Genomic DNA, 26703 nt, shown 5'->3' with positions numbered 1-26703 from the left:
TAACTCACATCACATTGGTTTGAATTGGACAATATTGTGCCATATTGATATAAAAATACAAAGAGAAAGAAAGGTTTTTTTTGTTATCCATAGGTTTTTTTAGAAAGGGAAATTGAAAGATAAAAACGAATTTGGGATTATCAATAAATTATGAAAAAGTTACTAACATTGTGTAATACAGTATGCAATCAATTAAAATTTAACTAGTCTGATTATGAATATTTTAAAATGTACCGTCTGTCTAAGATAAGCTACTTTATTATAGTCATAAAATGTCATTTTTCTGAACGAACTTTGTTATATTTTGTTTGCATCAGTTGTTTGTTTTATCTGCCAAATGAACCGTTTTTATCTGAGAAACAGTTCTTTTTGTTTATCAAATAAACTTTTGTGTACACAAAATAAAAAGTGTTTTCAGACAAAAACAACAGTTTATGTAATTTACCAAATAACCTTTGTTGTTTTGTCTGAAGACACTGTTGACAGTCAGATTGTGATCGTGTATGTAAATGTCTTCAAGTTGTAAAGTGTTCAAGTTTCTAAAGGTTTATTTCTCCCAGAAGGAAACACTCGAGGTTTACTGTATTAGTCTTGTGCAGATCTAAACCTCTGCTTGGGCGTTTGGTTTGAGTTAGCCGTTTAAATCAGAAAAGTGAGTTTTGTTAATCAGTTTATCAGTCTATTGCTACTGACGCAAAGCAGTCATTTGCTATAGAGACTTTTACTGTAAACATCAACAAAACTAGTCTGTTTTAGTGCCGAAGCTGGACATGAATCCAGCATGGACGCTTCAACTGGGAAAATCTTTTATAAAACTATGAATTATTACATTAATGCTGCTCAAAATTTCCACTATATTTTGCTCCAGTAGTAAAAGGTATGAAAGTAATACAAAAGAAATAAACATCACACAGAATATTGTTGTCAAATTCCAAATTATGAGAAAAAAAAGGGAAACAATATTATTTAATTGTGTGTATTTAGGAAAATGCAGCTAAGATATTAAATGATCATGCACTGCATCTAGCAGCTTTGCAGTCTCATGTCTCCTAGACTCTGCAGAAGTGTTAACCCTTGTGCACTGTTCGAATTCTGTGTAGCTACACCCTTTATGGAGCGGGTCAAATTGACCCTAATTGGATTCAATACAATTCCTCAAAAATCACACTATGAAAAACTACAAAGATTTAGATACAAACTGTAAACTTTTAATATCAACATTTGTTAAACATTACAAAAACATTATATCTGAAAATATGATTTATAAAAATGTTTTTAAACCAATTTTTGACAAAATTGGAAAATAAACAGTACTGACTTTTCTTTTTCTTTTTTTTTTTACATTTTATGCTTTGAACATCGTAACTGAACAATAAAATGTTGCTGTATAATGAAAATTTTTAATTTTCCTAAGTTAACTTTCCCTAGTTTCCTAAGACCTAGTTCCCTAGTTTCATTATTCACTTACAGGGAAGTGAGAAACCAAACATAACAAAAACATGCATCAAATAAATGTTTTTTTATTTATTTTTTGGCTCTGTGAAGCTGCCTTTGAAAATCCTACATAAAAGTTTTGGTTAAAAGCTAGGTATTTTAGATATCTTGAATATTGCAATGAGAGCTTATTTTACTATCTGTGTCTGACAAAGATTTTCATCTGTAATTTGCAAATAATTCTAAACACTGTGATTTTAGCTTTTTCAAGTGTGTTTGGTTAGGGTTAGAGCACTTTTAGATACACTTGCACGTTAGAACTGGAGTTGAAGTGCCCTGACATACAGAAAATAAATGTTTTTATTTTGTGTCTGTACAGTTGCTTTTGAATGGCTGCCTATGAGGGTCAAATTGACCCGCGAACATCACAGACGTAATAGTAATTTTGTTTGTATATGTCAAAACACATCAGCATCAGCATGTTGAAACTTTGCATGCATGTTCATCATGATAAATGAGAAAAAGTCACAAAATATCAAGAAAAAAACAAAGGTTAACCAGTATTTCCAACAACTAGAAAATCGAAACGGGTCAAATTGACCCGCAACATAACACAAGTGTTAAAGGAAGCGGCAGAAATGCCACGGAAAGCTGTGTTTACACCATTGTTTCCTATGGAGTTCAGTTTTAGCGTAATGGAGCCATAACTGGGGTGTTCGTCACTCATTGTTTACACAGAGCAGAGATTGTAGGTAAGACGTCTAATTGCGCTTATCCGGGATGTTTAAACCGTCGTAAAAGAAAACAATTCCAAAAAAAAAAACAATTGTATGAGTGACGAACACGCGCGAGAGATCACTTCCGGTGCTTTCCGGAAAAGACCGAAGCGCCGGCGCCCTCAGATCACTTGGACGTGGCTGTGTTTACAAGAGGTAAAAACGATATAAATACTGTTCGTTTTCTCACACAAACCGCTCGTTTCGTGTCTTAGGCCATCAATGTGTACTTACATTTACGAGTCATTAAATCATGTTTAATTTGGACTTCTCTGGGCATGCTCTTTGAGGTGGTGACCATAGACCTGCATTATATGACTGACAGACAAGAACGGTTTGACCTAAAAATATCAAATTTTTACACCATTGTTTCCTATGGAGTTCAGTTTTAGCGTAATGGAGCCATAACTGGGGCTGGTTACACTTTTTTTTTTTGATAACAGAACAAATGTGGGATTCTGTCCACACCTGGATATTCCAGTCCTGATAACCCAACCAAACATCATAAACGGAAAGATGCATGCAACAAAAACAAAGATATTTTTAGCACTCATAACTTCTGGAGAGAAATAGCACAAATACTGGGAATGGCTGAAACTTTCTAGTGCACATTTGTTTAAACATGCCATCATACACTTTAAACGTGCAGTATGTGATTTTTGGCCACCAGGGGCGTTAATCTCTTACAATAACAAAGGCGTGTATCGATGACGCAAAGCATCAAGCGGAATTATGGATCTTGTCGTCAAGCTGATGGATCTTTTATGGATGAGTGAATACACTGATGTTGTTATCATGACTGTGGTGAAGCAGGGCGCGATTGCTAACGAGAGACAGATACCAGCGCCACACACAACGCGAGTCCCGCGGATATAAAGGAATAAGGACATTTCATTCCACCGAACTACACGCAAGTGCTGAATTAATAAGTTACTCACAGGTCAGTTTATTAGACGAATGAAACTTGAGGTAACGCAGCGCTGTTTCACTCGCTCTAACAGTGACACTATCACAGTAAACGCCATTTGAGTGTGTTGAATGTTGTTAGTTAGCTTGTTTGTCGGCTCTATGAGACTAGCAGTAAGCTAGATCAACATTAGAATAACATAGAGATCATATTCTAACATTTCATCATATTGAACTAAATAACATTGATTAGTTTTATGTACATTTGCTCACCTGTCTAATAAAGTACACGCAACACTCGCGTCTCTGTCGAGTCGAAGTTAGCCGCGGACGTGGAGCTCTCGGCATCTCGAAAGATGTTGATTTTCGTTCTAGTCCTCTTTTTGTCTCAAAGTCTGCTTGCCATGGTCCAAAATGTTTGAACAAAACAACAACAGCGGGAGCGTCCTGCTAAGCATAACCCTGGCATAACCCAGTTGTCCACGTCTGTCGCCATGGTTACTATGGCAGTATGAGCGGAAACCGAGGGTAACGTGGATATGACGTCATTGACTGGCGACACGTCCCGTTTCCTTGGTTAAAATCACAATTTTCTCACGATTTACAAATAGTTGGAAACATTGGGGATATTGTAAGTAATCAACTAAACAAAATATATACCATTGGCATTGGCCTAGTGGTTTTTGGATGTTTTACTGCAAAAATCCTACATATTGTACCTTTAAAGGGGGTTAAAAAGTGATCCTCAATTCCCAAGCATCACAGACTCTCTAAATCACTGCTTCAGTTTTCTAAAGAACTTGTAAGAACTTCAATGTTCTGCGTTGCCTATTTGGACATTGCTGGCAACTCTTTGAAATTCTGTCTCCAGTGTAGTTGATCATGCAAAAGCAAAACGTGCACACAAGTCTTCCCTTCTGTCAAAGCATTCTTCTTCATAATGGAATACCGTTTGGGATTGCCAAGAACAAAAGGTTTATTGGAGAAGGCTGGCTCCGAGACTGGTTTCCGCATCTGCTAGAGCGGTTCTGTGGGAGTGTTGGAGGTCTGTCCCCGGAGGCGTGTAGTTCAGGCTATTGACAGGCTGGAGGTGATGAAAACCAGAACATCTCTCAATAAAGCCTCCGTGGTTCTCAGACCTGCTCCGGCACGTCCAGCAATGCATGACCAAACATAACATTCTCCCGTTTATCTCTCGCTGCGTTTAATGAACAGGTGGCATTCATCTCTTTATGAACTCCAATGAGTGTTTCTTCAACAATAAGGCAACTGTATGCTTTGGATTTGTTCTGCAGCGCCTCCTCTGACCAGGAGTTTGTGGACACCCCCTTCTAATCAAGTAGTGTTTGCTTTTCTAACCATTTCTTTCGGGACAGATCTTAAAGGGATAGTTCACCCAAAAGGAAAATACTTTCAGAATTTATTCGCCTTCATTTTGTTCCAAACCCATAAGACTTTCATTCATTTATTTCAAAAACATTTGTCCATTCACGAAAGTCCCAAATTTTCTAGCTTTATAAGGTTGAAAGACTTCCTAAAATTAATCCATATGGATTGAGCAGTTTCATCCAGGTCTTTTAAAAAGATCATTTAATTTCGACTGTTACCCGGTGTTGGTGTACGATGCACTTTGAAGCAATTTTCACTCATAAATTGCTTGTAAATTTGACAAAGAATGGCAAGTAACACATTGAATTAAACGCGAAATTTTGAAGTAGAAAGACTGAAACTGTACTCAAATAATCTTTTGTTTCATTTACAATTTTACAATTTAGAAAAGTCATGTGTATTCATGTTTAAGCATTGAGAAACACACATGCATAGAGCATATGGATTACATGAGGATTACACTGATTACTTTTACAATGTCTGGTAACACTTCATTTTACTGTAGTTTCCCTGTTACACATTTTACATGTTGTTTCTATAGTAATAACAAAGTTACGTGCAACTAACCCTAAATCAAACATTAACCCTAACCCTAATTATATAGTAAGTGCATGTAGTTAATTACTATTCCTTAGTTACACTGTAACAAGAACGCCTTCAAATAAAGTGTAACCCAATGTCTTTATGTACTTTTTGATTCTTTACAAATGGTTGCATGGACACACACAAACGTAAAAATCGAACATAAAATGATAAAAATGGGGAGATATTATCTTGCTTAATTCCTGAATTCCTAAAAGGATGGTGCTATTACATTTTTTGATAGAATAGTAACATTTTAACTTGAAGTTTTGATAACCCCCTCTCTGACAGGTTGCATCTGCTCATGACCAACAGCAAGAACTGCTCATAAAAGTAAAGGTTCTGCATTGGCATTTATGGTTCCATAAAAAAACCTTTAGCCTGATCTTTCCATTGCACAGAAGCCTCTTTATAGTGGAAAAGTGAAAATTCTTCCAATTATTAAAATTGGCATCTTTCCATAGCACAAAAGTTTTTTTGTGCATACTAGTAAGAAATCTCTACTCTAAAAAAAAAAGCACTATTCAATGATCGGTTCTTTGTGGGACCCGGAATGGTTCTTGTATGGCATTGCTGTGAAAACCCCTTTCATAATTGTAAGTGTTTTTCTTTGAGGATGGCATAGAGAAGAGTGCAGATCAGCGGCCGCCTCATGCAAATGGAATTTATTGCTTTGCTCTAATAACAGGATGGTTTCTAAAATAAACGATTATGTTGGCAGACGCTCCACAGATCTGGTCTGTAACATGTCAGATGAAGCACTCTGAAAGTTTCCTCTCTGCTGAATACTGCCCCACTTTCAGCATCATAATCATGTGAGCATCGCAGAGCTATCGACTGAGGAGCCGCTCTGTGGGCCGGGAAGCGGCAGGTCTCCTCGTGTCAGCGGATGTGAACTGCAGCATGTCGTCCGACACGAGCCGGCGAGGAGGGCTGGAACGTTAGTGTGAGTTTTGTCAGCTTTCCAGCCGGAGCATTACATGCTTTCAAAGGGTCACTGCTGAATGCTCTAGCCGCTGGTATAGTTAGTTTGACACAGAGGCGTTTTTAAATTTTGTGCCTGTAACACCAAACCTGACCTTACAGACCCGAACATGTGCTTTCAGACCCAGTTACAAGTGAATTACAACATTTGTTGTTATGATGACCTTGACAATTGGTGTACTTTTTCTTTATTTTGTGAATTGTGTAAATATAGTGTAAAATAAGTGTTAGAAGAAAGTATTTTAACTATAGGGTCTTATAAGTAGTATTTTAATCACAACCGTTAACTTGTTTGTTGTGAACTTGGACCTGTCATTGCAAAGTAAGATTTTGGGTACATGATTATTTGAATTTGTAGTTTTGTGTAACTTTGGCGAGCTGTGACTCCCGCTTTACATCATAGAGTTCAATGCATTGGCCAGTGCTGTGATTTCCACATTACATTTATGTTACATAACATAACATTTAATATTCAACAATATTATTGAGAACTGAACTGAGCTGGACGATGACATAACGGTTTTCTCCAGAGCGGTTTTCTATATATATATAAAAATGAACTAAATTAATAACTTTTTTACCACAAAAATGAAACATCGCTGGACTATGACGCTATTCTCTACAAACTGTGTTGCATTACTTTCCTGGTATCTCTGTAAAGCTGCTTTGAAACGATCTGTATTGTAAAAAGCGCTGTATAAATAAAGGTGACTTGACTTGATTACATGATCACATTTGCACTATGCTCCTCATTTTATTTGATGACCTATTACACTTTATATATTTAGTCTTGTTATGACTACCAGCATTCCTGCAGATAAACACAGTGCCCAGAGGGAGTTTATGTGTGTGGAGAGAGCTGTTATTATCCCATCATTTGTGTGGAAGATCTGAGCAAAGCTCGTATGCTGCCATGTAATTACACTTTTGCCCTGAAAAAAAAAATACTCTACTCTTATGGAATCTCTCCTGACTGAGTTTTTAGTGTGCAAGACTGTTTCATGTTCTGCACTTCCCTTGTTTAGGGACAAATGTTCTGTTTCCCGTCTTGACACTAGTCCAGTCAATCACACACACCCACTTCTTTAAACTGAATACTAAAAGAACGGAAATCCTGTTAGTTGGCCCTAAACCCCTTTTTTCCTCCCAACACAAATTCCTCATTCATATTAATGGAGTCATAGTTTATCCTTCACCTACTAACGCAATCTTGGGGTACTATTTGATTCCCAATTATGTCTTGAACCCCACATCAATCAGCTTGTTAAGGCCGTTTTCTCCATTTGCGTAATATCGCCTGTGGGCGGCAGTGGCTAAGTGGTTCATGTAGGTTGTCTGCGAACCGAAAGGTTGGTGGTTCAATCCCCGGTTCCACCTGACCAAGTGTCCATGAGCAAGACACCCAACCCCAGCTGCTCCCGATGAGCTGGATGGCGCCTTGTATAGCTGACACCGCCATCGGTGTATGAATGGGTGAATGTGAGGCAAAATGTAAAGCGCTTTGGTGGCCATTGGGTCTTTGAAAGCGCTATATAAATGCAGTCCATTTACCATTACCGTATACGACCTTCGTAAAATCTCAAAGATGCTGAAACGGCTGTCCATGTTTTTATAACCTCACGTCTGGACTAGTGTAACACTTTGTTCTACGCCCTACGGCCTACCCACTAAAACCATTAATTCAACTTCAACTAGTTCAAAACGCAGCTGCTCGTGCCCTTAGTTACATTGATCAAAAAATCAGATCTATCGCATTCACTTTAAAATACTTGTCCTAGTTTTCAAGGCTTGTCATGATTTAGCACCTTGTCACCTTTCAGAATTAATAAACCCATATGTCCCTGTCCGTACGCTGAGATCAAGCTCAACTCGCAGTGCCTTAGCTTAAACGTTCTACTGTTGGCGGTAGGGCATTTATTTACACTACGCTCTGTTAATTGATTGTATACTTTAAATTTCAGATCCATGCATGCCTTACATTGGTTTTCTTTCTTTTCTCCGAGTGTTGTTCTTTGCTCGGTTTTTAACTAAAAGGAAACGTTCAAAACGCTTAAAACAGACGCGATAGCTGATTCCAACGAGTGATGTTCGACGGCAGCATCCATCTTTGTAATGTAGGCTACAAAATCTGCTTCAAAATCCCAGCGCTGTCGTCATCGTGTAAAGCCCGCCCCAACGTTTCTGATTGGTGCCTCGATTTCGACGGATTGGAAATGGGCTTGAAGCAGCTCTTTACCAGACTAACTTTCAGAGCAAATCTAAATTTGCCGGAAGTTGTCTGGGTTTTCCCAGGCTAAAACAGTGGTCAACAACCTTTTTTAAATTTGACAAACTTCGAAAAAATTTTTATTTAGGAACAAAACTTGTACATCCATTGACATTGGCTGCATTTCCCAAAAGATGCCTTAGCAATGGGCTCAACAATTGGCTTAACAAGCAGTGTTATCATCTCAATCGATTATCTTACAATGGTTAATTGCAGTTAGCAGTTGGCAGACTTGCTTATTTAATTCCCAAAGTATGTACTGTACTAAGGCCAAACAATAGCACACACAAATGGATGGATGGATGGATAGATGTAAATTCATTTAAATATGGATGGATATGAATAAATGTAAAGATATATAGATATAGCACTGTAAAAAAAATCATATTTCAAAGTTGTAGAAAAGACGATTATTCCAGTACCATTTCAGGTATATTTGTAGTTATATTTGTAGGTAACCTTTCTCTAAGCTTAGCTGCCATTTTGACAAGCATTCTCACCAAGCTCATCACAAGCTGGGCGAATGGAAATATCTCTCCTAGAATTACATGCATCTGTTCCCATGTAAATATTTTTTTGTTTCTGATTCCAGCATCTTCCTTCATTGATTTCAAATCGTTATCCCCCGATCAGCCTAACTGATGTCGAGATCTACAGTTGTGTTTGTTAGAGTTGCTGGATGGTGTAGATCTGGCCGGTTCTGCTCAGATGCTCAGAAAGTTGCAGGCCTTGAGGGGGGGAAACTGGTGGGTTTGAACTGCAAACAAATGTTTGCTCTTACCATCTCTTTTGAAGTCTGTTTCCAACGGTCTCGCCAGCAATTGTTTACTGTGTGATGGTGGTCCTCAAGTTCTTGTATTAAAAACAGATTTGATTGATTGATTTCTATGTAAGAAACCCTTGTGAGCGCTTGTGTTTTTTGTGAAACTGAGTACCTGAAATTGTTTGGGGAATTTCTTGTTTGATTTGCTAAATGACTACTAAAGGATGGGTAATTTGAAACAATTGTTGGATTATCTCTTTTAGGCACTCTCCGGGAACGAGTAAGGCTTTTTGAGACCTCAAATCAGTTTGTTCAAATGTTTATTGTCTGTACTTGTTTTATATGCAACCTGCAATCCTGACCACTCTTGTTAAATACGTACTACACCAAAATCTCCCAGGTTGTTAACAAGCACATATTGTGTGTAATTTGAAAATATAAAACTTGAGTGAAAAAATTACAGCGGGACATTCTGCTTTTGGTTCATTGGCAATTAGCTTTTTGGTTACAAGCTTCCAGCGGCCTCGCATGGTATATGAAAGCCACACTGAAGAAGTCAGTGTGAAAACCTTACCACACAACCACACCATTTATAGAACATTTTTCTATAGCAGTCGATTTATAAAGCAAAATAAACAACAACAAAAAAACAGCTGATATTTAAACAGTTTTTGTTAATACAAAGTTGTGGATTATGTCATGGCATTTATGGTGATACTGAATTAAATCAAGTTTCTCTTAAAAAAAGGTGTCAGTAGCCGCGTTTCCATTACAGCTTTGCCCAAAACGTTTGTGATATTTTCTAAATGTCAATAAAAACTATTGCCAAAAGATGCGTTTCCATTAACCGATGTTATGCGACTAAAACGTCATATTTTTCCTCTCGCTTTTAAAAAAATCATGGCAACGGATGTTGGTTGTTTTACTTATATCCAGCCACCACACTAGCCACTGTCTTTAAGGAGACGTAGACGTGTTATCCAAGCGTTAATGGCAAGGAAAACCCTTTATACTTGAGTTTAATACAGAACTCTGTCTCGTCTTCTGTCCAAACACACCACGCCTTCTTTAAAGAATGATCGGCTTTTACATACGCCAGGTGACCTAACTATTTCCATTGCAGTTTTGTGAAATATTCCTTTTTCGAATTGCCTGAGAAATCACCTCATGCAAGTGTAAACATTTTTTTGCGATATATTTGAGTTTTTGCAAAATCTACGTGTTTCCAATGGGTGTATTTTCCATTTGCAATTTCAATTTGCGCCATTTGAAGGGCAATGGAAACACGGCTACTAGTGTCTATTGAAAAGAGATGTTTTAGTTACAGTAGTCACAGAAAACTGTTTCTGCGCCCCTACAGTGTTTTGGAGAATGAATGGATGAAGTATACATGGTCAGCAATTGCAGGGCTTGATTTGATGTTGTCACATGATATTGTAGGATTGGACGTCATTTGAGCTTCGGTGAATTGACGGCATTGGTGATTTGTTGCCAACTTAGAACAATGCAGGCTTTGATCCACGTCTCAGATATCCTTTAACACTATTGGAAGAAGCCAATCTCGAAGTAATGAGCCACTGCTGACCTCACTAACCATATCACCCAGCTGTTGTGTCACTGGGTTTAACGAAACTTGTTTTGGGGCTTTTCATTCTTTAAAAGAGCAAGGTAAGAAAGCAAGCGGCGGAGGAATGTCGTAGCGATGCTTTCACCGGGTCATTGCTTATGTGCTTGTCAGGAACCACCAGGAGCTGTTTTTCATGCTTGGCACCTCTTGCTAAGTACATCAGCAGATGTGTTGATAAACCAGGTCTGGAAGTGAACTCTCTTGGTGTCTTTTTGCAGATCAGAACTGACGATTGAGCGATTGAACTCAGTAAGGCCAGGAATGTGCCCAGTCAGAAAACCCCAAAATAACCGAATCCCTCTTTTAAAAGCTCAGTTTCTCATATATGGTCATGCACTAAACATCTAATTCGTGGAAGAGAATGCAATGTCCTTCTCCATGTTACAGTTAAACTAAATGGGTTCTTAACGGTGTTGTTTTTCCCGATGAGTTCAGCTCCTCCAAAGTTTCTCCTCTCTATCTCACTCGTTGATTTTATGAATCTGGCAACCGGTTCCTGCCTAAACGGTTCTCCAGAGGACAAGATGGAGTGTTAACAAGCTCCTGCATTCTCCGTCTGGCCGAGGGTGTGTTTCCCCCGTCCTGGAGCCGGACGCTCCCACGGGGGCTCGGCGCACGCAGACATCACCTCTTTATGAGCGCCTGCGTGCAGACAGTTGCCAGGCCAGTAACTCGCTGAAAAAGGAGAATCCGCTGTGAAAGGTGGTGATTCAGAGGCTTGAGTGCTCGCAGGCACCCCGAGCCAAAATAATTAGATCAGCGTCTTTTCCCAGGTCTCGACACTGGGCCTTTTGTTGGCCTCGCTCCAGTGGGCTGCAGGTTCAGTCCGCAAGTGGAGGCGACCCGAGAAATGATGAGATACCGGGACTAGAGACGTTACAAGAAATTACACAAGAAAACGCATGTGCTGAACTCCCATCAAGACTATAGTGTGCATGCTTATTATGATTATTTCAGTGATTATCTTGAGGAGTTTGAGGTGAATGAAAGCCATTCATTTTCTTAAGAATTTTGGAATTTAAGAAATTACGATTTTTTTCAATAGCATTCTTAAAAACATCTTAAAATTTAACTTAGAAATGTCATAACTTCTTAAGGAGTTTCCCGTGAATCCAGACTTAAGGCCCTTGCACACTGCGTTTTTTCGTATTCGTGATTCGGTGGCTCTGAATTGTCAAAACACCATTCAAACTGCTTGCTACGGATGCGAAAAATGCAGAAAATCGAACCCGATTCGATTTTTTTTATGACGGACGAAAGTTTCGGAGGCAAGCGTGATTGACATAACGTGAGGTCGTATTTATTTTTTAACGTGCGAAAATTTCGGTGTGCAAGGGCAAGGTGTCTCAGAAAAATAGAGTAGTCTTGAATAATTCGTATTTTGGGTCAAAGCATTGGGGAGTCATGATGACATGAATATTTGTTATTGGGAAATATCGAATGTTTTAGCTCTATAGTGTTTTTGATTTATATTTTGTTGTAAAAGTTATGTCAAGTCATTATTGCAGTCATTAGTGTTCTCTTCGGTGAGATTTCTTCTGTCTCAGCACATACACACTTGTTTTGGTGTATAGTAAGTAACTTTATATAACCTTTTCAGTTTGCTCAACAAACTGATACAAAAATGAGATAAACTAGCATTATTATGAAATACCAACGATCATATTAACTTAAAACGCAAGCTTAGCTGATTGAACGTGAAGCTACAAGTTAACAACTTTGGTCCTCCAGGAACAGGGTTGATTGAAGAATGTATTTCAAGGTAAAAATAATAATATTATTCATTTTTTAAAGCAATATAATTTTTATTTAGTTAGTAGCATGATTGTTGCAACAAATGATGAGTCGAATGAGGCGATTAGCAGAGAGCAAATTTAAGCAAGCTCAAAACCAGTAATAGATGGATTTGTGAATTTATTATAATTTGATAAAAAAATTATTAAACCTAAATGATCAACTTGGTCTTTATTTGTCAGTCAGTGTGCATGTAAATTGCCTTGCTTTCAAATGACATGCTTATTCATATATTCATCTCAGTTTGCTCCCACAACTTGCCAAAGTCAGCCTAATTATTGACTTTATTGTGCCTTTGGCTGTTCCAAGACCACAAATCCTCCTGCACGTTATTGGAGAGCGGAAACACCTGTTCAGCGCTCAGAGGTGCTAAACTACATGTGCTTTTCATTTTTTACAAATTAAATGAATGGTTTTCATAAACACAACTGTAATTGTGGTTCTACACAAATGGAGGCAAGCCTTATCTTTCTGCATAATAAGCTGTCCTCAGAGTTTCACTGCACAGATCTGCCTAATTATTTACATTGACTGAGTGACTTAAGACTAGTGTACACTAAGAACGATAACTATATTAAAGCTGCTGTCCGTAACTTTTTTCAAGTTAAAAATAATCCAAAATAATTATTTAAAAAAAAAAAACATATTCAGCCAGTGTTCAAAACTACCTGCTTGCCGTAGCTCGATTCAAAACGGTTAGCTTGTAATAATGATTTTAATTCCAGTGGTACTGGTGGGTTTCCGCGGGAAATTCGAGCATGTCTTTGCGTCATTACGTCACACCCGTACACATAAAGAAGAGTCTCGGCTAGCCGGCTATACTGCGCGTGACGAGATGTTTAGATGTATAGGCTTTTCTCGCAGCACTTTACATGATTAAACTTATGGCATCCAGAAAGATCCAAACAACAATAATCAGTGTCAACTGGAGATTCACCCGTTATAAAACCCAAAAGACTTCGTACTTCGGATTTAAAGTGGCTAGAGAAAGACAGAAACCGTCTCATGCGAACACAAGGAACATAGGCAGGGCGTTTGGTGCGTGAACTCCGTGTTTTGAAGGGGTTCGAAACGGAAGAAGAGACGCTTTTTTCTGCTGGACAAGTAAGACATTTCAATAGTTCAATCGTGTAACAGTACGTTTTCTTAATTCACACAGTTATGGAGTTTCCTTTGTTGTGCCTTTCTCGTTTTGCTATTATGGAGAATATGAATTCTGAACTACACAGGTAACCATAAAACACATTAAATTTAACATTAGTCACGCAATGCTGATGTTGTTAACATGAACAATTTGAGAACAAAGTATAATTTGCACGGTTCGACATGATAAGCAATCGTTAGATTTAATCAGCGCGATTTACTGCAGTGCAATCAATGCATTTTCCTGTAGTTGATCTGAACAAAAGTGAATGTTACTTACTTGTTCAGATGACATTTTCTGGTGAAAATTCTTATGTTGGTCATCCTGTACTTCCAAAAAGTAGAATGTGTGATTCTGAATGCCAGTTATCCACACCGGCGCTGTGACCGACAGCCGCGACCCGCACTCTCCTCACAACATTGTGTTCATCCGCGCTGTTTCATGCCGATGTACAACTCACATAAAATTAATAATTCCGCGAATGACTGCAATTGCAGACTTCAAACAGAGATGGCGACAAAGAGGAAAAGCTACGGACTGCAGCTTTAACGTCCAGACCAACCGGTGATAACGTTCAGTTTATTGTAAGCAAGCTCTTTGAAGGCGAGTGGATTCTGATTGGATGTAAATATATTTATCGTTCATCAGCTGAAAAAAAATATCATTCTAATAGTGAGTCCAACGATATCATTCCTCTGTGTCGTTATTTATAGCTGTGGTGACGATATCCCTCTCATAGAGTTAGAAAGATTATTACAACTTTATCGGAATAGTTTCTCATTTATGGGGAGACGAGATGTGACCATCTAAATTATGACAAATTAAAACTTTTTTTTTTTATTGTGTTTGATAGTGCAGGAGTATTTTGAATTTCACATGGTTTCACAAAGATAGACTTTGACTATGGCTTAGATATAGTAGATAGACTTCAGATAGACATCTACATCAGACCGTTGCACAAAGCACTGAAGACTCTGACTATCTTAAGTAGGACTACACTGCAATGCATTCTGGGTACAATAAGACACTTTTCAAAACAAAAAACATGGTGGATCGAGTAAGCGCATTCAACCGCTCAGTGCAGTTTACCCCAGCGGGAGATGTGTGTGTTGGAGGAGTTTAACAGTTACAAGAACATACTACTGGGGAAATTTAGAGGAGAATGTAGTAACAAGAAGACATGTTTAATTTGGACAAAGATTGCTGCGACAGTTAACAGCGTTACTCCGACCGTTGAGCGGAGCCTTAAAGACGCACAGAAAAGATACAAAAACATGGTACAACATGCCAAAAAAAGAAATATTTAAGAGGAAATATCCAAAAGCGGGAGGAGGACCCCAAGAGAAACTTAAAGACACTGGAATGGTGATGGATATAAATGGTAATGGTAAATGGTAAATTTTCCCTTTTCTTTCGGCTGTTTGTTTGTAGTGTAACTGATTGTTGCTGCTGGTTGCCAAGGTAACAGAGTCTTACACTTGAGTTAGCCTGGGGGAAAGGTGTCTAATTTTTTTGGTCTAAATTAAGTCAGTCTTTATTTTTGTGAAACAGTCTAACTTGCATTAGACTAGTCTATGAGCAAATTTTAGACTTGTGTAACACTATAGACCGGTCTAAAATAGCTTTGTGAAACCGGCCCCAGTTGAGCAAGAAATATGCTCTTGTGATAATGCCTTTCCAGAGCAGTTCTGCTGCGTAATAATCCACTAATGGATTCTTAATAAATGTGTACATTCAGAAAGCATCCATTTATGTTATGTGATTCATGCCTTCGGATTGCGCAAGAGTTTCAGGCATTGGAGTGTTTAAAATAATTTATAGGTGAATTAAACTTCTAAACTACAAGAAAAATGTGTTTTTTAAACCCTGGTGTGGGTTCTTCCCCTGGTGTGTGTGTGTGTGTGATGGCAGATAATTATTCAAGATGGCATAAAATAGACAGAGTTTAAAGTCTTAAAGAATCAATGTTTGTTTAGGAGAGTCATCAGCTTCATCAGGATCCTCCTAATCTTTGCAGTTCTTTGTGTTAGCTCAGATAAATGTTAAATAGTTCATGTATATTTTGCATAAATAGTTTGATGACGTGTCTTTTGGCAGCTTTACACACACCCAAACCCTCAATCCGATTGCTTTACTACCACAATGCATCAATGTATAAACAGAAACGGGATGGGATCATTTCCATGACTGTATTGCAGTGCGTTTGGGGTGAAATATGACCCATCTAATGTCTTCCATGTGGCGTGTTTGTTAGGACTGTGTGGATGAGCCCTAATCACACACTAATGGTTCAGCTGGAACACAACTCCACTACAGCACTACTAGACCAGCTGTTTATAGCATGTATAAAGTGGTTTTCAACACACATTCTCATCTCTTTTATTTGAGGATAATTTGGCCATTATGAAAAAAAAACCCACAATTTAATTTATTGGAACAGATGAAACATAAGTAATTGCAACATTATGTTAACGGAGCATGAATTATGCTCTATGTTTCTCATATGTAATGGCTCTCACGATGTTTTCAGTCTCAGAAGGAAGTCATTTCACACTGTTAAACAAGGCTGTAATTTGCCCGTAACCGCATACAGTGAGCTTGTTAAACACGTTACCATCTAAACTCCACTCCTGTTGGCTGTGAGATTACTAAATGTAGGGTCTTCATGTAGCATCTCCGACACCACAGCGTCAGCGGCAATCTGATCTCCAGAGGGGTTATGATAAATATGATGCAGGATGAACTGTTTTAGATGAAACATGCCCGCCTCAGCTGCGTTTGCTTGCAGAACATCTAGGATAACGGGAATTTTCCAGTGTGGAGACCCTTACTCTCAGTCTGAGGTTTTCTTACTCATATTTTCTTTTTGTTAGTGCAAAATGTGATCCAAGAGGAAAAGAAGAAATCTTAAATAAAAAAACAAAGTTTAAAAATGAACATGCCAACGTCTTGTATTCATATTGGTTTATTCTGTATTACACCGCTTTTGATTTGATATGCCTCACAAAAATACTTAATTCAGTTATTGACTATGTAGAAAAGGTATCAAGTCATGGTGTGAACTGCATATTTGTGTTTTTTTAATAACCTATTTATTGAATTCTAATATGTTGTTGTTGTGTATTTGTATTGTAAATATTCTATAATTACGAACTACTTCCACTGTGTTTATCAGAACAGATGCTAAAGTTTCATAATTGAATACTCTGATGAGACGGGCAGAGTATTTGACTGTAACTTGAGAGCGCATCTCCTTGTGATTGGCTGGTTATGTCGGCGCAGGACTCACAGTCTGCTCTCTGTCCCGCAGCGCCCGATGTGACCCCGCCGGAGTCTGGAGAGGCCGAGGCTCTCGCTGAGGCCCAGAGCGGAGGACTGCCGACAGCTGAAGGTACAGACGCACAAGACCCCGCTACCCCTCATCCCGAGATAACTCCTCCAGTGTCCGGCTCACACTAACACTGTGGATTTATATGGCCTTTTAATGAACATGTTCTGTACATATTCGGTGCAGTTTCATTTCATTTACATTTGACGTCACAATCCCAATTTGGAAAATTCAAATCAAAAGTTTGCCCCAAAATGCGAATTCTGTGGTTATTTACTGATGCTCAATTTCTGTATAGAGGGAATGCATTAACGTCACTTCCCCGCGGGAACACGCCCCCCTCAGCCGGACTGAGTGGCAGAAGAGCTGCTGCGTGACTGGAGTTAATAGGGGAAACTGCGAAAACGCGAGTAAAACAAAATATTATCAGTTTAACCCCTTAAGTGTCACGGGCCCAAATCCTTTACATTTTTAAAACAGTAATATCCTATACTAAACCTAAACTAATCTTGACAAACTATATATCATTTGAAAGCTTACAATCTCTAGTTTCCATATTTGGTGATTGATTTTCAAAATAAATTACAGAGGAGCCGTAATTTATCAATTTGCAACAATAATATTTTCATACTCTTAGACCTTTATTTTGAAATAGTGATGAACATGAAAAATCATGAAAGAAGGGTAGAAACCTCAGTTTGTTTTCATGCCAAGAGTTCAAAAGATAGCATCCATTCAATTATTTAAAAAAAAAAAGGTCTGAATTTTTTTTTTATATAAAGAAAAAAATTATATGATGTGGCAGGAAGCTAAAACGCACATGCGTGTTCTTTTTATGTTTCTTAGAGGTTGAAATCATATCAAAATCTGCCAAACTTCTCATATTACTTCTGAATAGGATGTCTACTTCATAAATTGTATGAAAATTGTGGAAATAATGGTTCATATCACTCAAAACACATATGGAAATGGAGGCGCCCTTATATGGGCAGTAATGGAGTCTGGTTGTCATCTAGTGAAAAAGTTTGGTACTGCGCCCAAACAAAATCTTACTGAAAGTTCATTTTTTGAGATATCAACCTAAAATTTGAAACACAACTTGTTCAGATTTTTGGCTTTGATTTTTTTTGCAGTTTTAGAATCGCCCAGGTTTTGAAAATATGTATTTTATATAAAATATGAATAATTAAATTTTTTACATTGTACATTTTCATAAACTCAAACTTCTATAACTTTTTTTCTGTTTCACTTTCTTAATTTATTTCACTTCTACAAAAATCTGCCAAATGTCTTCTTTAAAACAAGATCAATCTTACGTCTATATTCCAAAGCATTCTTGAATTACAACCATTTAAGTTCGAAATGTGCATTTTCATGTATATTCAAAAAAAGGGGGGTGACACTTAAAGGGTTAAACTAAAAGTTGGACTCGATAGTGTTCCTTACAACTTATCAAAGATCCAGTGATCCATGGATATTGACATGCAGCCAGGAATCGTGTTTCCTGACATTTATATGTGCCTGATTTCGATGCCGGGGAAATAAATGAAGACAATTTGCCTGTAAACATTTTATATAAATACAATATAGATAGGTCTAAATCCGAGTGATCACTTACATTAATGTTATACTGTATATCATCATATCGTCCAGCCCTAAAACTTGTATAGTTTTTTGTCAGTGTTTATTTAAAAACATCCAATTATGCAGAATATAGTCTGTTCTGTAGCTTTTTGCAGTCTGTAAAAATATACAGTACCTCAGATTTCTGGTCAAATCTAGTTGTACAGTCAATCGCAAAGCTCTTTCCCGTTTTAGATGTGTTTTGTGTGATTTTCACGGCATTCACACTGAAAACAAATGCTGGCGCTCAGTCTTTTCGCCACTTGTGGGCGTGACTGCATTCACTCGGCCGACAGTGACGTCATGCGCATACCCTCTATAGTTTAAGCGTCATGATAGTTAGCTCCTCCCACTATGAAATATCTTTGGAGAAAAATCCCACTCACATAGCTGTATATTACACATCTGATGTTCTGATTGGCTTTTAGACCTTTTTACACCAAGAACGATAACGATATAGCGTCCGTCCACACTAATGAGCGCTGACATTCGGTTAATTGCTGTATAAGTGCGACCCTGCTGCTTTAAGCTCCAGCTCTTTAAAGTCACGTGGATTCTGATTGGCTGGCAATGTGTTTATCATTCACCAGCTGGGGAAGAATCGTTCAGAGGTTGTGTTCACACTTGTAGTTCGGGTCGCTTGTTTCTTTTGGTCATACAAAATACAAATGATAAATGATACATTAGCATTGACGTCGAACTTAAAGGGATACTCCACTTTTTTTGGAAATAGGCTCATTTTACAACTCCCCCAGAGGTAAACTGTTGAGTTTTACCGTTTTTGAATCCATTCAGCCGATCTCCGGTTCTGGCGGTACCACTTTTAGCATAGCTTAGCATACATCACTGAAGTGGACAAGACCATTAGCATTTCTCAAAAAAAAAATGACCAAAGAGTTTCGATATTTTTCCTTTACATTTTCCGTCGGTCTTAGTGCACGATGTAACTACAGAAGAGTCAAGTTTAAAATAGGAAAAATATCGAAACTCTTTGGTCATTTTTTTTTTAGAAATGCTAATGGCATGTCCACTTCAGTGATGTATGCTAAGCTATGCTAAAAGTGGTACCGCCAGAACCGGAGATTGGCTGAATGGATTCAAAAACGGTAAAACTCAACAGTTTAACTCTGGGGGAGTTGTAAAATGAGCCTATTTCCAAAAAAAAGTGGAGTATCCCTTTAAAAGAGTGTGTGTGTGTGTGGAGCAGGAGTGTGTGTGTGTGTGTTTCTTCTCTCCGTATTTGTGTTGGCCATGGGACCAAGGGGTCTGGGGACGAGAGGAGGCAGTGATGGTTCAGGAGAGTGAGTGTGTGTATGAAGGGCAGCGTCTCTAAACCAATAAAGCGCATATTAAATCTCCATATTCGAATGTGTTGTGCAGTTGTGGCTGTTAACAGTGTTCCTCGACAGGACATTTAGTTAGTTATGTGGTGTGTGTTGTAGAAGCGTTATGCTGGTTAGCTCTTCCCACAATAGATCTTGCTGGTCCACCAGTTTATAATGCCACAAATCTCTAAACATTTCAAGTAAGGCTGGGTATCGATACAGATTTCATGATTCAATAAAAATCACCACTCAATACAATTATGGTATAATTAATTGTATATTCTCATTTAAATGGTGCATGATTTAATGGCACAGGTTTCATAAACGCATATTAATAGATGCTCTGAACTTGTCAAAATTGCTCCCAGTAATGAACTCAATGAAAATAAATATGACTGCTCCATCATTTTGAGTTGATACACATTTGCTGCCGTTCGCAAAAAAGATCACAAATCTTATCTTAAATAAAAAAAAATGTAAACTATATCTTAAAACAGGTTTACATGCTTCAAAGGTAAAAAAAACACTTTCATTTTCTAATAATATACATTGCATATCACCACATTTTTCAATGATTCTCAAACGACTCGTCGGATTAATCAGTCTCTCTAAATCCCTCCTCTCTGCGAGTTACTCTGCTCTGATTGGTCAGATGACCCAGTCTGCTGTGATTGGTCTACTCTGCTCTGATTGGTCAGATGGCCCAGTCTGTTGTGATTGGTCTACTCTGCTCTGATTGGTCAGATGACTCAGTCTGTTGTGATTGGTCTACTCTGCTCTGATTGGTCAGATGACCCAGTCTGTTGTGATTGGTCTACTCTGCTCTGATTGGTCAGATGACCCAGTCTGTTGTGATTGGTCTACTCTGCTCTGATTGGTCAGATGTAGGGGTGTGCGATATCACGGTTTTTGATCGTGGACGATTAAAATGTCTCCACAATCTGCTTTTGAAGAAATATCGTAGTATCGTGCATTCCATCAGTTCAGTTCTGGCGCCTTCATCTCAACACATACTGTACAACGCGACGTACATTCACATCACGTTAACGCAGAGGTAGAGTTACACTCACGTTCACGGGACACTGCAATTCACAAAAGTTCATTATTTGCATGTGCTTTAAAGTCTTGCTGGTTAAACATGTCATTTACGTGCTGATGCGCTGTTCTAACATGCGCTTTTCTGAGCGTGTATACGCGACGCTCACAGACACTAAAAGCCTGTCTGACAGTTAAAGTTATCTTTCGAGTCTTATTGCGCTAATACGGTCAAATACACACAAGGTTTACTTAAACAAAGTTGGTTATGACTAAAGTGAAAGCAAACAGAGAAAATCTTCTTATCAAATGCGTGTACATTAGACGCGTCGCATCACTCGCATACAGCTCTTAAAGAGACAGTATCCTAATAGTAAATATGCTGCCGCTTGTCCTTAAAGAGATAGTTCACCCAAAAATAAAAATTCTGTCATCATTTACTTACTCTAATGTTGTTCCAAACCTGTATTAATTTCTTTCTTGTGCTTAAATATACTATGGAAGTCACTGGGGTACATCAACTGTTTGTTTGGTTAGCCACATTCTTCCAAGTAACTTTTATTTTCAACAGAAGAAAGACATTTATTTGGGTTTAAAACAACTTGAGAGAGCAAATGATGACCATTACATTTTTTTGGGAGAACTATCCCTTTAATGTTAATAAAACAACAAAACACAAAGAGGAAATCACTCACTTCTCTTGACTGATTCTTATTAAAGCTTCTATTAAAGTTCTCAATGTATAATTTATACAGTGAAGTCTGTTGTGTTTTATTTTCGTATTTGTTCATTTAGCCTAATTACTTTCTTCAATGCTTAAATACACCTATTGTAGTTAAAAAAATAAAGCATTGTTTATTTCGTTTGTATATTAAGTTGTGTATGTCCAGTGGTGGTAAGTAATGAAGTAAAAATACTTTGTTACTTTACTTAAGTATTTTTTTCGGGGATCTGTACTTTACTTGAGTATGTTTTATTTGCATCTACTTTCACTTTTACTCCACTACAATTTTAAAGACAAAGTTTACTTTTTACTCCAATACATTTCCCCATGACCGCTCCAAGTATTTATTACACTGGCTTTCCAAACCAATGAAAAACTTGTTTTTCTTTTGAAAAAAAGAACGCGCAAGCTCTTTGCTAGCATACGCTCACATAGCAGTCAGTTCGCCATTGACTGCAGAAACCGGTGAAGGTGCAGCTCTCGCTGCCAGCAATGATCCCAAGATTTCCGACAGGGATCACTCATGGCCATATATCAATGATATGTTCGAATTCACTGAAGTCAAGGGAGATTAATATCGGCTGAAATGTCTTCTTTGCCTGCCACGGGTGAATTAAATTTCAGCATTCAAAACTTCACCCTCAAATCTGAGAAAACATATTGAGGTGAGTTGACGTTAAAGCAACACTAAAGAAGATTTTTTACCTTAAAATAATGTTTCCAAAATCGTTTCAGCGGTTCATCAAGTCGTAACAGGCTGAAGGGCACTTCTGCCTTCGCTTTGTGGTCCTATATCTGCTAGAAGACACTATGTAAGTTTGCCAGATCGGGTCGCGTTTCTGTAGTTCGAATGAGACATAAGAAAACTACAAATTTGACTTGCATTACGGCAAGCGTTACAATTGGACAACGTTCACTCTAAAGCCGGTGCTGGATAAACAGTGGATAAACAGCGAGCATGCGTGCGACAGTAGACTGCGGTAGGCTAAATTATTTATGACAGCGGTAACGGATAATGCCGCTTCTAACCTGTAGGGGGACCGCAGAGGAAAAGTTCTTTAGTGTTGCTTTAAAGTAACACCAGGTAACTTTTCAACCTTCATAATATATTTCCAAGTCTCTTGTGATGGTACATCGACTTACAATAGGTTGAATGACACGTCTGCCATAGCCTGACGGGGTCTGTAGCGTTTTTAATCGTACTTTTAAACTTCGGGTTTCGGGTAGTAACCGGCGAACAAAGAGAACTACAAAATTCGACTGCTTTACGGCATATACGTCACTTCCACCACCACCCCCACTTCCTTAAAATCGGACGTGCGAGCCAAATGTTATAGTCATGGCCGAAGCAGCACAGAAAAACAAGAAAGCAAAGGTTTTATCGGAGCAAAGCAAAAAGAGAAAAAGAGAAAGTGATCGCGTTAAAGGCAGAACAGAATTGGGCCAGCATTTTCTCGCTGGCGTGAGCTGAAGGAGGAGGAGGGGTGCCCGACCGATGCAGACTTGGCAAAAAACAAAACAAAAAGTCAAATGAAAGCCTATGTCTAAACGGCTTGTACAAGTTTGGTAGGGGCTACATTCTTGCAAGTAAATATATAAGATGTACAAAATCATATTTTAGGATACCTAACATGTCAGTGATATTTGTTTATTTGTCTTGCCTCAAGCTATAATGCAAATCGATTTGTAAAATTTGCAGATTCATTTATGGTAGCTTGATATTATAATATTGACGATATATGGTTATTATCTACCACTCAAACATTGCATTGAAGTATCATATAGATCCAGTAAAACGGTAACCAATAGACTAGGCTACTATAATGACGCTGGCTTGTAAACGTGATCATCGCGATCATTTGTCGTTAGAAAAAAATAAAACCCATGAAATTATATTCATATGACATGCTGAAATATATGCCACTGTACCTGGGATGAAGACATTTCACACGCGACGCAAGCAGAACACCTGCATGTGACCTCCTCCTACAGTGTTCAGGGCTATCGTGGTTGTCAACAATTGCACGTGCATGTAGGATGACAGAGTTTACGACAGTAGTAGAGGTCTAGAGGACAATACTGTTTCCCAACTGTAGGGGGACCCCACCCCGAGAGCAAAAGTAACCTGGTGTTACTTTAATGTTACTATTGTTAGCCAGGTGATTTCATATTAAAATGTGCCTTGTAAACAGCTAGCTAACAAATTGTTAATTGCAGTATCTAATCGTATCATCTGTTCAAATAAAACATTGCATATCACTACCAAAACTATTGATCTGCCTATTGATATTTACAGTTAATTTGAATATTTACTTTTTACTTTCGGTACTTAAGTACGTTTTAAATCGGATACTTTTGTACTTTTACTCAAGTGATGTTTGAATGGAGGACTTGCTACTTTTACTGGAGTAATTTTTTATTTAGGTATATATACTTTTACTCGAGTATAACTTTTGAGTACTTTTACCACTCCTGTGTATGTCTAATGTGTATCTTTGTTCTTAATTTTTAATAACAAAGAAAATAATGACAACGATTTTTATCTTCGCCACTTTGGCCTAAATGTCTGCCATTCTTTTTTATTTTATATTTTGTTACCTATAAGGCTTTTTTAAAATAGGGACATTAGTTTGGCTGTAATGCTCAGCCACTTGCAAAATAGTAAGACCAACATAAAAAAAGAATCGTGATAAAATCGTGAATCGTGATTTTCCTGAAAAAATCGTGATATGATATTTTTGCCATATCGCCCACCCCTAGTCAGATGCCCCAGTCTGCTGTGATTGGTCTACTCTGCTCTGATTGGTCAGATGGCTCAGTCTGCTGTGATTGGTCTACTCTGCTCTGATTGGTCAGATGCCCCAGTCTGCTGTGATTGGTCTACTCTGCTCTGATTGGTCAGATGCCCCAGTCTGCTGTGATTGGTCTACTCTGCTCTGATTGGTCAGATGCCCCAGTCTGCTGTGATTGGTCTACTCTGCTCTGATAGGTCAGATGGCCCAGTCTGTTGTGATTGGTCTACTCTGCTCTGATAGGTCAGATGGCCCAGTCGGTTGTGATTGGTCTACTCTGCTCTGATTGGTCAGATGGCCCAGTCTGTTGTGATTGGTCTACTCTGCTCTGATTGGTCAGACGGCCCAGTCTGTTGTGATTGGTCTACTCTGCTTTGATTGGTCAGATGCCCCAGTCTGCTGTGATTGGTCTACTCTGCTCTGATTGGTCAGATGGCCCAGTCTGTTGTGATTGGTCTACTCTGCTCTGATTGGTCAGATGCCCCAGTCTGCTGTGATTGGTCTACTCTGCTCTGATTGGTCAGATGCCCCAGTCTGCTGTGATTGGTCTACTCTGCTCTGATAGGTCAGATGGCCCAGTCTGTTGTGATTGGTCTACTCTGCTCTGATAGGTCAGATGGCCCAGTCGGTTGTGATTGGTCTACTCTGCTCTGATTGGTCAGATGGCCCAGTCTGTTGTGATTGGTCTACTCTGCTCTGATTGGTCAGACGGCCCAGTCTGTTGTGATTGGTCTACTCTGCTCTGATAGGTCAGATGGCCCAGTCTGTTGTGATTGGTCTACTCTGCTCTGATTGGTCAGATGGCCCAGTCTGTTGTGATTGGTCTACTCTGCTCTGATTGGTCAGATGCCCCAGTCTGCTGTGATTGGTCTACTCTGCTCTGATTGGTCAGATGCCCCAGTCTGCTGTGATTGGTCTACTCTGCTCTGATAGGTCAGATGGCCCAGTCTGTTGTGATTGGTCTACTCTGCTCTGATAGGTCAGATGGCCCAGTCGGTTGTGATTGGTCTACTCTGCTCTGATTGGTCAGATGGCCCAGTCTGTTGTGATTGGTCTACTCTGCTCTGATTGGTCAGATGCCCCAGTCTGCTGTGATTGGTCTACTCTGCTCTGATAGGTCAGATGGCCCAGTCTGTTGTGATTGGTCTACTCTGCTCTGATAGGTCAGATGGCCCAGTCGGTTGTGATTGGTCTACTCTGCTCTGATTGGTCAGATGGCCCAGTCTGTTGTGATTGGTCTACTCTGCTCTGATAGGTCAGATGGCCCAGTCTGTTGTGATTGGTCTACTCTGCTCTGATTGGTCAGATGGCCCAGTCTGCTGTGATTGGTCTACTCTGCTTTGATTGGTCAGATGGCCCTGTCTGTTGTGATTGGTCTACTCTGCTCTGATTGGTCAGATGGCCCAGTCTGCTGTGATTGGTCTACTCTGCTCTGATTGGTCAGATGGCCCAGTCTGTTGTGATTGGTCTACTCTGCTTTGATTGGTCAGACGGCCCAGTCTGTTGTGACTTCTTTTTCACAAGGGTGGCTGGCTTCAGGTCTGCATATTCCTCCATCGTTTTAATAACATATTTGGGATGTTTGATCAGTAATAACTTGGCGACGTCTGCTACAAATAGTGTTATATTTAAGCATCCACTGAAAACAACTAGACAAAAAAAGGTGTATCTTTAAAATTGTCTTTGTGATGCATTTGAAAAAGTTTTCTTTTATTCACTCTTAAAATCCCCTTTATTCATCTTAAATTATTGAAAATGTAAATGTAGCTATTAGTGTAGCGTTTGAAGGCCAGAGGTTGGTTATATGGAGGGTTATAGTGGCCTGCCAGCACTGCTTGTGCTGTTTATCGTTCCAATCATGGCCGGCCACAAATAGTCAAACCCACTTAACCTCGCCTGCTAGACGCACTTTCCAAACCGGAGCTGCAGAGAGAGGCATCTAGGAGGTTTAAAGGCTTTTTTAGTTTTTTTTTCATAAGTGACTGCATAACATTTGAAATATATACTTGAGTCGTATTATTATTATTATTATTTTTTATTGTGATTATTATTATTAATTCAATAATGGTGACATTTGAATCACAGGACAAAACTCCTATTGTTTTACTTCAACTTGCCCTTTCCCTGGTCTGGCACAAACCAATGCTTTACTTTGTACTGTTCACAGCACATTGTGACCCCGCATGATTGCAAGTACAATTTAGCATCTTC

General features: G+C 38.7%; 1 protein-coding gene across 1 annotated transcript in view; it reads left to right on the top strand.

Annotated features, from left to right (window-relative positions):
• Positions 1 to 26703, top strand: part of ror2 (receptor tyrosine kinase-like orphan receptor 2) — a 94707-nt gene that overhangs the window by 48612 nt on the left and 19392 nt on the right. The window contains exon 2 of the mRNA XM_056235858.1: positions 16976 to 17056. Coding sequence (XP_056091833.1) covers positions 16976 to 17056 — 81 coding nt within the window. The remainder of the gene's footprint in view (positions 1 to 16975; positions 17057 to 26703) is intronic.

Source organism: Rhinichthys klamathensis, unplaced genomic scaffold (genome assembly GCF_029890125.1).
Source record: "Rhinichthys klamathensis goyatoka isolate OS25496 unplaced genomic scaffold, OSU_Roscu_1.1 h1tg000431l_1, whole genome shotgun sequence".
Classification (NCBI taxonomy): Eukaryota; Metazoa; Chordata; class Actinopteri; order Cypriniformes; family Leuciscidae; genus Rhinichthys; species Rhinichthys klamathensis.
This window is presented reverse-complemented; position numbering and strand designations above follow the sequence as displayed.